Below are 16,120 nucleotides of genomic sequence, written 5' to 3'. Positions count from 1 at the left end.
TGATAGTATCCAAAGGAAATTATGGACAATCATTTATATATGACTGTGTTAGAATTTTAGTTTTTAATTGACAAAATTATGACTCAAGCAATTGATTGAGAAGCAAGAGAAGATCATATAAAGATTACCAAGTTTATACTCCACAGAAAGATGCATTTCTTGATCTTCCTTCATGTAGTAAAGCTGAGTAACTGACTATTAGCAGTTTGTGATTTGAAGCATTAAAAGTTATTAAGAACCTTGCAGAAGGATTTCTGGCCAACATGGCAACTTGAATAGAACTAAGCAAATACAAAGCCATACATCAGCAAATTAAAAACAAAAACAAAACAAAACAAAACAAGAAAACTCCTTAAGGCAAATAACAGTGAAAGGATTCAATGAGACACTTTAGTGACTTCTTTTATCATGGGATAGTAAAGAACAAGAAAAAAAAGTCATCCAGTAGCTTATTCCCTATAGGTACTATCAAAGGACCCCGATAATATTTTCTGGTGTTACCAGAGATGAGGCAGAAACATAGATAGGACTCAGGCAATCCTAAGAAAACTCCAGAGTAGCGGACACTAGCAATCAGTATGTTATATCTTTGCCAACAGTAGCATTCTGATGAAGCTACCTCAACCCTTTGGGATCCAAAGTCTCTGGCATTTCATTTTGAGATGCCATGGAGAACCCTAAAGGTCAAGTGGAGTGACTCTTTAAGATTCAGAGTTTGGGGACAAACATTAGGAGGTGGAGATCAGTGCAGGGACACAGATGTCTTAAAATGAGATGAAACAGAGTCAACTATGCAATCATACAATCATAAGTGCTGTGCAGATGGAGTATCTTTGCAGATGCAAAGATAGATCATGCTACTACTACTCCCTCCTTCCCTGTCTCCTTTCTTTTCCCTCCCTCCCTTCCTCTCTCTCTCTCTCTCTCTCTCTCTCTCTCTCTCTCTCTCTCTCTCTCTCTCTCTCTCTCTCTCTCTCTCTCTCTCTCTCTCTCTCCATTCCCCAAGGAGCCACAATTAGGATTGCACAAGAGATGGCAGCTTTTATAATATTGGAAAGAGAGTTTAGAATTAAATATAAAAAGCAATAGATTTTGGATAACAACTATAAATAAAATAGCTTGAAATGCTAAATACAATCCTACAGGAGAAAAATGAAATAAACCCCAAAAAGTCATAAATCTTAATGGAGTTGAAGATTTTTAAGCATTCCCAATAAAAAGACTAGAGTTGAGTAAGAACTTTGAATACAAACATGAGACAAAGGAAAGCTGGAAAAGTGTTTTTATTGGATTTTTAGACATAAACCTCAATCATTGACAGTAATAGAGAATACATATTATAAGTTATTGAAGTGACTAAATGTTGTAAAATATCCATTAATCCTGAAGTCAAAGAACAGAGGGATCAGCACTATGCCATTTGAAGATAAATTATATTTCAAGAAAAAATAAATAGATGTTGCAAGATGCAGGGTTTTATTTAATTTTAGGGTAGTCTATTATCAAATATTGACTAGTTTTTACATTTTATTTTATAGGAATTTTGCAATTAACAGCTGGCTAGTATAATTTTATTTTTCTAAAGTTAATTAAATTTTTGGAACCTCTTATTGAAGAGAAGTCATTTATCCCAAATCAATTCTCAGACCTATGTGAGGCCTGCATAGAACAATTTGTTTCTCTTAAAAGAAGAAAGTTCAAGTTGTAGCAGAAAAGCTATAATCATTATTAAAAAATCAAAAGGACTGCTAATAATATTATCAGAAGGACAAGTATTCTACCTGGTAAAATCATTTATCCAATGAGAAGGAGAATATAAGAAGAAAAAAAGTAATCCATTATCTACTATTTATATGAATTTCTTTTGCATAAGGCAAAAAAAGAGAATTTTTTAGAAATTTAAAAATGAAGGAAGAAAAGAGAGAAGCAGAGGAAAAGGAAGAAGATGATGAAGAGACAGAAGAAAGAAGAAGAAGAAGAAGAAGAAGAAGAAGAAGAAGAAGAAGAAGAAGAAGAAGAAGAAGAAGAAGAAGAAGAAGAAGAAGAAGAAGAAAGAAGAAGAAGAAGAAGAAGAAGAAGAAGAAGAAGAAGAAGAAGAAGAAGAAGAAGAAGAAGAAGAAGAAGAAGAAGAAGAAGAAGAAGAAGAAGAAGAAGAAGAAGAAGAAGAAGAAGAAGAAGAAGAAGAAGAAGAAGAAGAAGAAGAAGAAGAAGAAGAAGAAGAAGAAGAAGAAGAAGAAGAAGAAGAAGAAGAAGAAGAAGAAGAAGAAGAAGAAGAAGAAGAAGAAGAAGAAGAAGAAGAAGAAGAAGAAGAAGAAGAAGAAGAAGAAGAAGAAGAAGAAGAAGAAGAAGAAGAAGAAGAAGAAGAAGAAGAAGAAGAAGAAGAAGAAGAAGAAGAAGAAGAAGAAAGAAAACTATTAGATCAGGGAAGTAAGCTGAGCTTAAGACTACAAAAGATATTGAAAATTTCCAGATAGAGCAAACAACTTTTTAGACAATTGAAAGAAAATTCTCACTTTGTTTGACAGGAGAAATGCTTGAGCAGCTACTGCAAACTTACTGAAAGGGAATTGAATACTCTTGTTCTTGGAAGATCCATTGGGGTTTATTGCTATCCCAGAGTTAAGAGCAGGGAAACTTTCTGCAGATGCCTTTTTGCCTTCTATTAACCTCTATTGTTGAAAAAGGGGGCAAGTTTGGATTTATTTTGTTGTGACCTGAGCTTTTCTGTGAAAAGAGAATTGGAGCTGTTTGAACAAAGCAGAGTCTTCTGTGATTTTTACATGGGAGGATTATGTCACTGAAAGAGTATAACTTTGTTTTTCTTAGTATCTTGTTAAGGGTAACAATGAGGAAATAAGAGTTTGTCATTGATTTGTTACCTTGTAAACAGAAGAATGACTTTGTTTAATAAGAGACTGGTAAGGACCAGAAAGGGAGCAGCTATTACAGAAATGACTTTTAATAGGGAAGATTGTTCCTTCAGGAACCAAAGGCATTGCAGCCTGTCCCAGAATAATGGGTTCCTCTATTTATTGACTTCTCTGCTAAGGTTCTATAGAGTACTATCTGCATTGATGAAAGAGTATAACCTAATTTTATAGGATACAATAATATAATTAATAATAGTCATGTTCTGTTATTCAATTGAATAAATTATATAATTACTCTTTCTTTGCTCTTCTATTGAATAAATATGACATTGATTTTGTGTTATTATTTAACATGTCTTTTATGTTTGAGTTAATAGTATCAAGGCGACTGATATTGTATAAATGGCAAACATAGGGGTAGCTAGGTGGCGTAGTGGATAGAGCACCAGCCCTAAATTCAGGAGGACCCGAGTTCAAATCTGATCTCAGACACTTAACACTTCATAGCTGTGTGACCCTGGGCAAGTCACTTAAGCCCAGCCTAATAAACAAACAAACAAATAAATAAATAAATGGCAAACAAGTCAGTGGAGCCTTAGTTACTACAGTAACTTAGTTACTACTTAGTTTCTACAAACAGAAGAAAAATATCACCCAACATGAGGATTAGGACTGAGAGATATTCCTTCCTCTGAGTATCTTAGACCTTCCAGCATAAATGCTAGTGGGGTAAGAGGGATGCTCAGGGAGCAAGAATGGGGGTCTATGGTATGAGATCTACAGCATGACTAGATTATATTTTACTAGAAAAAATTGTTACTAGTTATTTTGGTATACATGAAGCTTCTTTCAGTTCCCTTTGTCTTGTAATGGGACCTCTTGGTCAGGAGATATGAGCTATATAATCTTATATCATCTTTCCATTCCCTTTCCCCCTTCCAATTACATGCTATGGAAATATGCTTTTAATTTCCATTTTGTTTTAGAATGTAAATTTTTTGTAAATAGGGTTTAAATCTATTATATGTATAGTCACAGTCCATAGTTCCATGCTTGCTACATAAGAGATTTAATAAATATTCATTGATTGATCCAGGAACAAAAATTTTAATATTCCATTAGCTAATGCAAAAGCCGACATTTTCTTGCTATTCTTTGATATTTTGCATCTACATTGTAATTTTGCAGATAAAACCATTCTGGAATGCTGTTGTATTGTTTTGTTCTAACCCTTTCATTTTGTCCCTAGGTTCTCTGCTCCTGAAAAATCGATGAAATAAACCATGAAGTCTACTATCATCTTCCTCCTTCTTGTACCAGTTTGCTGGGCCAAACCATTTCAAACGGGTTTATTTGACTTTATGTTGGAGGATGAGGCCTCTGGGGTAGGTCCCACCGACCGTAGTTTTGACCGTACTTATGAGACTAGTTTTGACCTAGAACCACTAGGTCCAGTCTGCCCCTTTCGTTGCCAGTGCCATCTGCGAGTTGTTCAGTGCTCTGATTTGGGTAAGTTTATCCAAAATACTTCTATTTTAAGTACTATCTTAAGCTTTCAGTATCCCATTATAGAAATTCAACATTAGTCCAGTGGATTATGATCTAGGAAGAAACAGCTGTGGAGTGATGATAATTGGGTGAGCTTTGGAGTCATAATTTGTTTGGTTATTCCAGTCATATCTGTTGCTTTATGACCCCATTTGAGATTTTTTTGACAAAGATATATTGGTTCATCATTTTCTTCTCCAGATCATTTTACAGTTGAAGAAACTCTGACAGTGACTTGCTCAGTATCACACAGTTAGCTAGTAAGAGTTTGAGGCCAGATTTGAACTCAGGAAAATGAATCTCCTTGATTCCAAGACCAGGACATTGCCCACTTTATCATGATTGATTCAAATCCCAATTCTGATGCTCACCTGACTCAGTTTCCTCATTTGTAAAATGAAGGGCTTAGGCTAGATGATCTCTAAAATTCATGCTCATTTTCAACATATTAGAGGAATAATAATTAGCTGACATAACATTTTAAGGTTTGCAAAGCATCTTATAAATATGATCTAATTTTATTCTTACATATCCTATGGCCTAACTTTTAATTTTGAATTCTAATATTGTCATTTGATACTTATAAAATTATTAGCTTCTTTCTTGGCCTCCATTTCCTGATTTGTAAAATTAAGACCATCTAAGATTCATCTCACCTTTAAGGACAAGATCTTTGAAAATTTGTTATTTGCATGGAGAACATCTAAGTTGGTAGCTATAAATTAAAATATAAAAATACCAGTGACAGTCAAGGAGTTGCCTACCACTGAAAGTCAGCAGTAAAAAACAGCATTAACATAGTGTTTTAAAAGTGGGCTTATATTTGAGGTGCATAAATTAAAATACCTAATAGTTATATAGTGCTTTAAGGTTTATAAATTTATAAATATGAAATCATATTTATTTGTTCCCAATGATCCTATGAGGTAGTTGCTATTGTAATTTCCATTTTATAGATGAAAAAACAAAGACTGAAAGAAGTTAAGACAAATCAACAGGCTTGTTCACAATGACTGAATGTTGAATGATGAATGTTCCCAAAGACTGAAAGAAGTTAAGATATGTCAATAGGCATTTTTTTTCATGATAGATCAAGTTTTTAGGGAATCTGAGGATCCATAATTAATTGGATTCAAAAATCTTCCTCCTGATCAGAAGCCCCTCCTTTTGGACGTTACTTTTATACATTTGGGAGAGCAATAAAAAAATAGAATGAGATTGTACAATTTCATGATTTTTTAACAACAGAAGTAGGGAAAACTCTATAATTGGTTGATGGGTGTGTCTATTAATCATAGCCACTTTGTCAGTAGGCTTTTAAGTTGCTGACTGCAGGATTCATCAATAAAAATGTTCTAATGTATTGGTCAACTTGCCTTCTGGGGGAGGGGGGAAGGAGGGGAAAAATTAGAACAAAAGGTTTGGCAATTGTCAATGTTGTAAAATTACCCATGCATATATCTGGTAAATAAAAATTATTAAAAAAATAAAAATGTTCTACTTGCCACTTCAATAGAAGTTTTCACTGGAAATCAAATATCTCTTGTTTTGGTCAACAGTATTCTAGAAAATAAGGAAATGTGGGTGAAAGGAAAGATCTCAGTAGAATAGTGACAATGATTCATAAGGAAAAGGGATTTTGATGCTTCAATGACCAGCTCCAGGATTAACAGAATGTAATTCCCTATAACAGTCATATAATTTTATCTTGTAATCTACAATGATATCACTAATACATAATATTAATACATAAGAAAATATTTGTTTTACTGAAAAAAGAGACAACAAAGTTGTGACTTTTTCCTGAGGTGACATAGGTATGTCAGTCAAACCCAGGTCATAGGATCATATGTGTAAAGTTGTGGTGCATTTTAGAGACCTGCTAGCCCAAGTCTTTCAATTTTACAAATAAGGAAATTCAGACCCAGAAAGGAGTGGCAAAAGCAGCATTTAAATGAATGTCTTCTTCTTCTAAAGCTCATTGCCACTAGTGATCCTTGAATTTGAATTTCCATGACTAGTTCTGAATGTTAATAACTTTAGAGTAAAATCTGGTAAGAAATGTTCAATTCCAACAGTATTCTCAATTTTTCCTCAAAACTAATGGCCTATTTTCTCCTAAGGCTCAAAATAAAAGGTATAAAGACATGAAGTATTTCCATGACCCAATACACTGGCGTCAAGAGATCTGGCCAGCCATTTGTGAACTTCAGGGGGAAAATGCCCTGAACTGAGTCTGACTGTTTACATAACACATATTTTTAAAACCCAGTGCCTGATAAAAGCATTTTGGGATGGCCTTCCAATTCCACATCATTAAAAACACCAAGTCATTCACAGAAATACATAATAAAAATGTAGGATGGCATACGGTTCAAGGATTTGGGAAAGCCATGACTATATTTATAAAGATGAGTTATTTTCCCACATTTCATCTGTTCTCTAGAAATCTGATTAAAAGGAAAAAAAAGTTTTTTGAATTTATTTTGCTTTGGGGATAAGAAAGGGGAGACAATTTGATGTTGGGAGGAGGGGATGACCCCTCAATAATAATCACTTGCAATGTATGGTCCATGATCATTAGCATAGTGCTTGTCATAGGAGAGAGTTAATAAATGCATGTTAGAGTGGGGCTTGAACCCAAGTTTATTTGCCTCTATCTGCTTTACCACTCTTTCTTATTTGGAAATAGAGGTTGAGAAGATTCTCTGTGTCTCTGCCCCTGTCTCAGTCTGCCACTCTTTTTGTCTCTGTCTCTCTCTGTCTCTCTCTCCCTCCCTCCTCCTCCTCCTCTTCCTCTTCCTCCTCCTCCTCCTTCTCCTCCTCCTCTTCTTCTTCTTCTTCTTCTTCTTCTTCTTCTTCTTCTTCTTCTTCTTCTTCTTCTTCTTCTTCTTCTTCTTCTTCTTCTTCTTCTTCTTCTTCTTCTCTCTCTCTGTCTCTCTCTCACTTTGTCTCTGTGTCTGTCTCACTGTGTCTCTCTGTCTCTCTCTGTGTCTCTGTCTGTTTCTGTCTCTCTCTTTCTCTCTCTCTCTCTGTCTTTCACTCGCTGTGTCTGTCTCAATGTGTCTCTCTATATCTCTATCTCTGTCTCTGTCTCCCTCCCTCCCTCCCTCCTTCTCTCTCTCTCTCTCTCTCTCTCTCTCTCTCTCTCTCTCTCTCTCTCTCTCTCTCTCTCTCTCTCTCTCTCTCTCTCTCTCTCTCTTCTCTTTCCCCACAGCTAGAGATAGCATTTGATTTTTTTTTTAGTTTTAAACCATGCCAAAGATTTCATCAAAATAGGAAAGTCTGGAAACTTCCCCTTCCTCTACAAATAGGCAACTTCTCTCAATTTAAGAATCTCCTTAGACACTGAAAGATTAAAACCTCCACAACTATGCTGTATCTCAGATGAGATTTGTACCCAACTTTTCTTGATTCTAAAATCAGCTCTCTGTCATGTGGTCTATTGCTTCAAGTAATGACTTGCTATTTGTTTTGGTTTGGAAAGCAATTAGGGTTAAGTGACTTGACCAGGGACACCTCACAGTGTTAATTTTGTGAAACTGGATTTGAACTCAGGGGCCTCTGACTTCAGGGCTGGTTCTCTATCCACTCAACTATCTAGCTGCCCCTCAGCTAGCTATTCTTAAGAAATCATATTGAATTTCTAGAATTGAAGTCTGATCAATAATCTTCACCAAGACCTTATAATTTGACTTTATTTATTCTATAATGGTTGTCTAAATGAATAATACCTATTATAATAGTAACAGAATACCTTACATTAGATAGTAAATTACAAATATCATAAGCACAATCACATTTTTAAAAAAAATTGGAGTCTTTTCCAGCAATTCCTTCACTAACCCTAACCCTTCCTTCAGAAGACCTTAAATTTGCATTATTAGAGGAGATTTCCTAACTCAGGAGTTCCTTGTATCAATGAAATGACAAGTCCAAATCCTGTTCCTATTCCTATGAAGAGGATATAATTGACTTATCATTACTAGTTTTGAATTATTTGTTTTTGGTAATAAAGATGATTAATAATCCACCCAAAGTATTCCATATGCTGCTCCAAGTCAGCCATTAAATGCATCTCTTGGGTGGGGTGAGAAGATCCATCAGGGATCGAAAATATTTTTGAAATAAATTGAGCTCTAGGAGAAATGAAACCTTAAAAAAACACTGGAAAAGAAAGAAAATTACAATATTAAGCCATGATTTATAGAACAAAACTGAATTTGAGGAAACAAATAGATCACCAAAAATGAACAGAATACAAATAGAAAAGAGGGATTTGAAAAAAAAAGATGTAATTATGAATAGGAAAGAGCAAAATAGAAAGACAAGACAGTGTAACAGAAGACTGAGACCATTTTGTCTGCATTCGTAATATAGTGAAATTGGAGAATATTATATTCATTATATGTATTTCAAAAGGAGCTGTTCTGGCAGCGTGATTATAACATATGGACATTCTAAATATCATGTATGTCAAAAGTACTGATTTTTGAATTATGGTCTAAACTGTAAATAAAAAGATTTTATTTTAAACTTAAGCACATATTAATAGTTTAGATGGCTGAAAACAAATTCAGTATCAGATTCTTGCAACAATAGGGAAAGAGAAGATGCTATTGTAATTTTGCTTCCATAGATAGGCAGTACAAAGTATTGGGTAGGGGACTTTATCTCAGGGTAAGGATGACCTGCCTTCAGTTTTAACCTCTAACAAATTCTGGCTTGTGTTACTGGATAAGTTGCTGAATTTCTTAGAATGCCCAATTAACTCTCAAATGTCTGTCTAAGTATTAGTAAATATATCTTAGAAGTGATCAGGAATCATGGTGAGAAAATTAACCTCTGAGGGAAGAAAACTGTTAAGTTATAGAACAGGTGCCAATCTACATCCTGGAGGATTTTCCTAAGAGGGGAGTTTCACATATCAATGAATCTCACATTAAGATTAAAAACAAGCAAACAATTAAAAACTAAAATTATATAACTTGTAGAAAGGTTTTGAGAATGGACAGATCTTTTAACATTAATGATCTAACCAATTCCTCAAAACTCTGAATTATAGATGGATTTCAAAATAACATGATTAGAGGGAGGTCCCAGTAAGAGGAATTTCTAGATCTAGATCCATCTTGTCTTCCTTCTTCCCCCCAAAAAATTGTATCTAAAAAGACTGGTATAATGCTTAGAAAGGCCACTTTGAGGACTGTGCCAGAGGTTTCTAGGTCTAATCTTCAGTAATTTATTTTGTAATGATAATATCTCAGGATGGACTTTAGAGAAAGTACATCAAAGCATGGATAAATAAATGAAGGAGATTTCCAAGAGACATAAGAAATGCCTTTATTTTCACTATGAACCATTTGCGTGGTGTGTTAGCAGGATGTGACATGTTTCCTCCTTTTTATTAAAGTTGTTTTAAAATGTTTTCATGGCTCATTTCTATTAGGGTAGGAATGCATCCTGGCTAAACTTTGTAACTGCCTCAGTACTTAGCCCAAAGTTAAGTGCTTAATAAATATGGGCTGAATTAAATTCAATTCTTCCAGATGGAATCTTAGAAGTCCTGAATGATAAATGAGATCAAGTTGTGATTCCTGCACATAACTCTGGGATTTTAAACTGTCAGGTCAATGCTGGGGCAATGGATAGAGAGGAAGCCTTAAAAATAATAGGAGTGTAGTTTAAGCCCCAACTCTGACATACAATGGCTTGGTTAGCAAAATCTCATAATTCTCTTAAGATTTTAAGTCTTACAGACCTGTATTGGCAGAAAGTCTCTCCTCAAATAGGTGTTTTACAATATCAATGAAAATACAGATTCAGTAATCATCGCTCTATCCTGTAGAATGAATAAAACAATAATTGAAATTATTTAGAAGGATAAGGAGACTCTAGATTTTAAGGAGACTCTATGTTGTTTAAGCAAACAGAAAAGCTGGATATGTAGAGAAGAAATTGGTAATAAATAAGACTTTTGGAGAAAGAATGATGTGATCATAGAAGGTCAAAAGAAAGATTATTCTGAGGAAGAATGTATGTATGGATGCATGTGTAGTTGGATAGATGAATGAATGAATAAATGAAAAAATATATTTACTAAGCATTTATCATGTTCCTGGTATTGTGCTAGTACTATGAATAATAGCAAGAAAGACCATTTCTATCCTTCAGGGAAAATATATTTTGATGGCAAAAGATCAAAGTCTATTAATAAACATCTATTAAATGTTAAATACTAAGTATTGAGAATATGTTCAGGAAATGATATAGAGGCCTAACTCTAAGCAAAGAAAAGGAAAATAAATCACTTGTCAGGGTGTAAGGTCACAATGGTAAAATTCAGGTTCCAGGGAAGGAGGAGACAGTTAAGGAAGATAGAGTATAAGTGATGTGGTCTGGAAGAATCCAGAAAATGACATGGAATTCTGGCTTGAAATATGGACCAAAGGGGGGAGAAAGACAGACAGACATAGAGATAGAGAGAAACAAAGAGAATGAGAGAGAGAGAAAAACAGAAAGACACACAGAGAGAGAGAGAGACAGACAGACAGAGACACACAGAGAGAAACAGAAAAAGAGACAGAGAGAGAAAGAGACAGAGACAGAGAGAGAGAGAGACAGACAGAGAGAGACAGAGAGAGAGAGAGAGACAGAGAGAAAGAGAGAGAGAGAAAGAGAGACAGAGACAAAGAAAGAGAGACAGACAGAGAGAGAGAGAGAGAGAGAGAGAGAGAGAGAGAGAGAGAGAGAGAGAGAGGAGAGAAGGAAGGAAAGAGAGAAGGACAGAGAGAGGGAGACAGAGACAGAGAATGAATGAATTTAGGAGGCACATATTCAGATATATAATGAGGGGATTGGATCAAATAATCTTTAAAGAAACTTCCCAATCTAAATCTACCTTCCTATGATATGTTAAGAAAGAATTACAATACTCAAGGAAAATGGAAATAAAAATCTGTATTAGAACAATGGCAGTGGAAAAGAAAGGAAGGAAAAGGTTAAAAAGATGTTGGAGAGTGAGACTGATAGAAACTGATAAGATATGGAATATTAACACTGAATTAAAAGGAAGAGTAGACTTAAGAGAAAAGCTTAGAAATGTAGATCTGAACACATTGAATTTGAGGTATTAGTGATATGGCTAATTAGGGGTCTTGAAGATAAGTATAAATGCATGTCTGAAGTACAGAGGAAAGATATTGAATAGCAATGGATATTTCGAGAGTCATTGCTCTAATGAGAGTTGAAGATAAATTAACCAATGAGATTAGTAATGGAAAGAGTATTGAAAGGAAAGTTGAGAGATGGACAGGAGATGGAGAAGTCATTAAGGAGGTAGGAAGAATATCAAGAGTATGTTATTCCTGAAGCCAAGGAAAGGGAGTTTCTAGTAGAAGTATCAAATATAACATTTCCTAAAAAATTTAGTAGAGAAAGGGAGAAGACATATAGGGATGGCAATTGGAGGGGGCAGAAGAGTCAAAGTCATAATTTCATTGGATTGTGGCAAGGAAGGGCTGGAACTAGTTGCTAGTTCTTGAGAACTGATTGCTAAATTTTCAATGTGAGCTGGAAATCTATAAAAGTTACAAAACAGAACTTGATTTATTATTTCATTGATAGTCTAGACTCTTAAAAGTGATGTATAAGATGTTAATACAGATTGAATTTAAAACTGTCATATATACACACAGATAATATATAATATATGTATATATTAACATCTAGTACATGCATGCATACACACATTTTATATGTGTGTATGTATATGTGTATATTTGCAGAGCTAATTGTTAAACATTTACCAGCACACGTCTATGTTGAGAATATTTTTGAGTAAGTGATATGATACAAGATTCAGTTGTAAGTTTAGCCTTACTTATTCAATAAGCATTTATTAAGCCAAATATTCATAAACATTTTTGGAGTTCACATAATGAAAGACTTTGGAAATTCACCTTTCCTAACCTTTTCTAGATTGAAAGAAACAATAACTTTGGAAAATTTATAAGTCAACAAAAACAGAAATGTACCTAACAGGATATATGAGGTTGTATTAGGTCAATGGTATGTCAATCAAAAAACATTTTTTAGTACCTACTGTTTGCCACATATTTTTCAGGCCTTGAGAATTCAGAAGTAAAAGACAGCCAGTTCTTGATCAGGATTAGATGAATTGTTCAAATAATTTTAAGCTGATTTTTCTCCCTTTGAATTTTGGAGGGGAAAACAGTTCATCTCCATAGTTACTCAGTAATATGAAGAAAATGCAAGAATAAGCAATCTCAAATAAATAAGGTTTTGGATCAATGCGATACATGGTATGCATCATTTTGAGAAATTCAAAGGAATTATGGTGCAAGGACTGAATTTCTCCAAAATATGTGTCAATCCAAGGTACTAAATAGATTTTGACTATCCCTGCACTTGACCATAAAGGCAATTCTTTGCACATTGAATAACATATAAGCACATAACAATATAAATTCAAGAAATATCAACATAATATTATCAGTTGAAATCTGAGATGCAATTTAAGAAAATAAAATTGGGAACAAAGCCCTTGTATAAATCTTGGAGTTTAAAAACATACCATTGAAAAATGCATGAAATTTTGTGATGATCTTACGTTTCTCCACCCTGATGTTCACCATATTTCATGCAGTTGCTAGAAAAACAAAGCTATTTATCATTGGGGTAGCCATGAGGGAAAGTAGTTATTATTCTTCCTTTTGGAAAATACTTTTTTTGGTGACAGATTAAAAAAATAGATCTTTTTTAAAAGAAGCTATGGATGCATAAAAACTCAGGTTGCTTTAGAAAAATGCACATACACATAATTATATATATATAAAACACACAGATATAAATAAACACATCACTCACATTTTCAGGTACACTAACATGTTTAAAAATAAATAATTGTAGAATATTTTGAAAATAGTTAGCCTATCATTCATCCTTTGACACTTTATGAGTGATTACTTCTAAGTTACCTTTTTATGATTTAGAGAATAGCTTAATTAGATTTGAAAGTTTATCTAATGACAGATAAACTAGAATGGATGAAATACTGTAATTGCTAAAGTAAGAAAACACTGTGTATTCAGTTATTTTTCCAACATTATATACCTACTGTTAAAGTCATTAAAAAACTAACTTAATAAGCAATTAAATTTAAATATACATTTATTTTACATTAATTTTACTTGTCACACAAAACAATTCACTTAGAATAATTTTGAAATCATTAGATTATATTCCTGTGTTGTTTTTGAAATTCTCTTCAAGAAAATTGTAGGCTTTTAATTGCTATCTAATTTAATGGATAAAACTATTTCCCAGTCACATTTTAAGGATAACTATAAAATTCATTACCTTCAATATAAATGTCTTAAGGATTTATAGTTACTAGCAGATTTTTTTAAAGTTTGTATTTCTCCAATAACCTTTTCAAATTATAAAAAATATTAGATTACACAGAAAATTAACTATTTAGAAAGTAGATGTATATAATTTGAAATTCCAAGTAAACAAAGTTTTCTCCATAATTGAATCATTAATCACTGAGTAAATAATCAATCTTCCAGGACAGTTTCCCTATTAGTTAAAAGAGAAGATTAAAGTAAAATGTCATCCATCACCAAATGAGGAAAGGATGAGTATAACAAAATATACCATTGAAGTAAAGGAATACTAGAATACTATTCTCTTTCTCTCTTAAAATTAACAAACAAACAAATAAATAAATAAATATGCACACATATACATCCATGCATACATATATACTTATACATACACATATATTTAGATATATACATATAAATGTATATACAAAACACATATATACATACATTATACATATTTACACACAGACATATGTGTGTAACATATGTGTGTATGTATCTCTATCCAGATTGCCTCATTAATGTATATTGCATATTTCATTCTTAAACTGATAAGTTTAGGAGAAGTTCAGAAGAAAGAAGGTCACTTGGGCTAGTGATGATCCTGGGAGACTTTCTAGAGAGAAGGAATTTAAATGAACATTGATGGATGATTAGGATATGAGCCAATGAAAACAGGGAAAGAGAATAAGAAAATTCAAACAATGGGTAGAGTTCAAACAATAACAGTGGAGATAATAATGTTCACATTTTCAGAAAAATAAGCATAGTACTGATCTGCACAAATCATGGATTTAGAGTTGAGAGTTTAAAGGTGTCTAGTACAACCCCCTCTCATTTTATATTTGGAACAAGAGAAATGGAGTGATTCATCTAAGACCACACAGATAGAATATAGCAGAGACTAGATATGAACCCAATCTTCTCTAAATATTAAGAGTTTTCCACTCCTCCACATTGACTCTTCTCCGTAATTTAAGTGGGAAACCATTTAGGAACAGCGAAATGAACATTGGCCTGGGACTTACTTTTGTTCTGGTTCTTCTTTTTTCTTCTTAATTTTAATATGAACTTAATAATTTGAGACTTCAAAGAATCTTTGATCTTACTAATGTGGATTTCTCCTCAAACGATGTAGATAGTGATCAATCACATCCCTTTTCCTCTCCCTGTGCTCTCCCAATCTGTTAGATGCCTATCTGTAACCTCTTCTGAATCCTCCAAGAGAATTCACCCATTAAGAAACCCATAAACTTAATAATTCACACAATATCTTAATAAATTTATAGAATAGTGAGAAAAATCTTACATGGCAACTCTAATATTTGGTTGGAAACAAGAAAACCAATTAATAAAAAGCCAAGCAAAACATGTTTCTCTTTTGTGTCCTCTCTTCATGTTTCTTTGAAATTTTTCCATTTCAGTGTTTATTTTCTTCTTTTCATTTCCATTCCTCTACATTCTGTCCTTTCTGTTCTTCCCTTTCCTTCCCTCTCCGTTTTTGTCTTTCTGTTTTCAACCTCAACATATCCAAAATGAAACTCATTTTCTTTTCCTTTAAATCAAGTCTCACTCTATACTTCCACATCCTTTTGAATGACATCAGCAGTCTTTCACTTACCCAATTTTAGTCTTAGTCTTGATTTTTCTTTTTCCTTCCTTCATCCTCATATTTAATCAATTGTCAAGTCTTGTCAATTCTATCTAAAAACAAATCAACCCTCTTGCAACCCTCATCCCCATTTCCTCACTCCATATATCCTTAACCCTTTCTTTCAATCCAATCCAATAAACAACTATTAAGTGCCTACTGTAGCTGGGCATTATTGAAATGGATTCATAATTGATCTCCTCTATTTAAGTCATTTTCCCCCTAGTTTTTCCCATCACAACTTCAAAATAACTTTCTTAAGGCAATATCTTAAGCATGGTCTTTCACTTGATGTCTGAATGATGATGAGATATTTACAAATCTCTTAGAGATGGAGATCCATAGTGTCTTGTGCATATCAATCAATTGATCATTAAATATTTATTAAATAGCACCTCTATGCCAGTTACCCTGCTAACCACTGAGGATACTTTTACAACGAACCAAGCAATTTTTCTTCTCAAAGAGTTTATAATTTCCTGGGAAAACAAAAGGTGCATCCAAAAGTATATTCAGAATAACTATTAAGATAATGAATATAAATCGGTACCAAACAGTTAACAAGATTTGATACGTTTTGTGAAAGTCTTCCTACAGAAGATGGTAACAAAGTTTCATTTAAAGAAACATAGATAATCTAT

At 33.5% G+C, this 16,120-nt stretch overlaps 1 protein-coding gene across 11 annotated transcripts in view; it reads left to right on the top strand.

Annotated features, from left to right (window-relative positions):
• DCN (decorin) overlaps nucleotides 1-16,120 on the top strand; it is a 114,492-nt gene that overhangs the window by 71,462 nt on the left and 26,910 nt on the right. For 10 of the 11 annotated variants that reach the window (XR_012482759.1, XR_012482760.1, XM_074271146.1 and 7 more), the window contains one exon: nucleotides 4,120-4,379. Coding sequence is in view for 9 of the 11 variants with exons in the window: in XM_074271146.1 (XP_074127247.1) it covers nucleotides 4,154-4,379 (226 nt within the window). In the remaining 2 variants the exon portion in view is untranslated. Of the gene's footprint in view, nucleotides 1-2,809; nucleotides 2,826-4,058; nucleotides 4,380-16,120 lie in introns of those variants that run through there. The other variant, XM_074271153.1, reaches the window with a different exon arrangement.

The sequence above is a fragment of the Sminthopsis crassicaudata genome, chromosome 5 (assembly GCF_048593235.1).
Source record: "Sminthopsis crassicaudata isolate SCR6 chromosome 5, ASM4859323v1, whole genome shotgun sequence".
In the NCBI taxonomy this organism is placed as follows: domain Eukaryota; kingdom Metazoa; phylum Chordata; class Mammalia; order Dasyuromorphia; family Dasyuridae; genus Sminthopsis; species Sminthopsis crassicaudata.
Note: the sequence above shows the minus strand (reverse complement) of the source record. Positions and strands in the feature narration are given on the sequence as shown.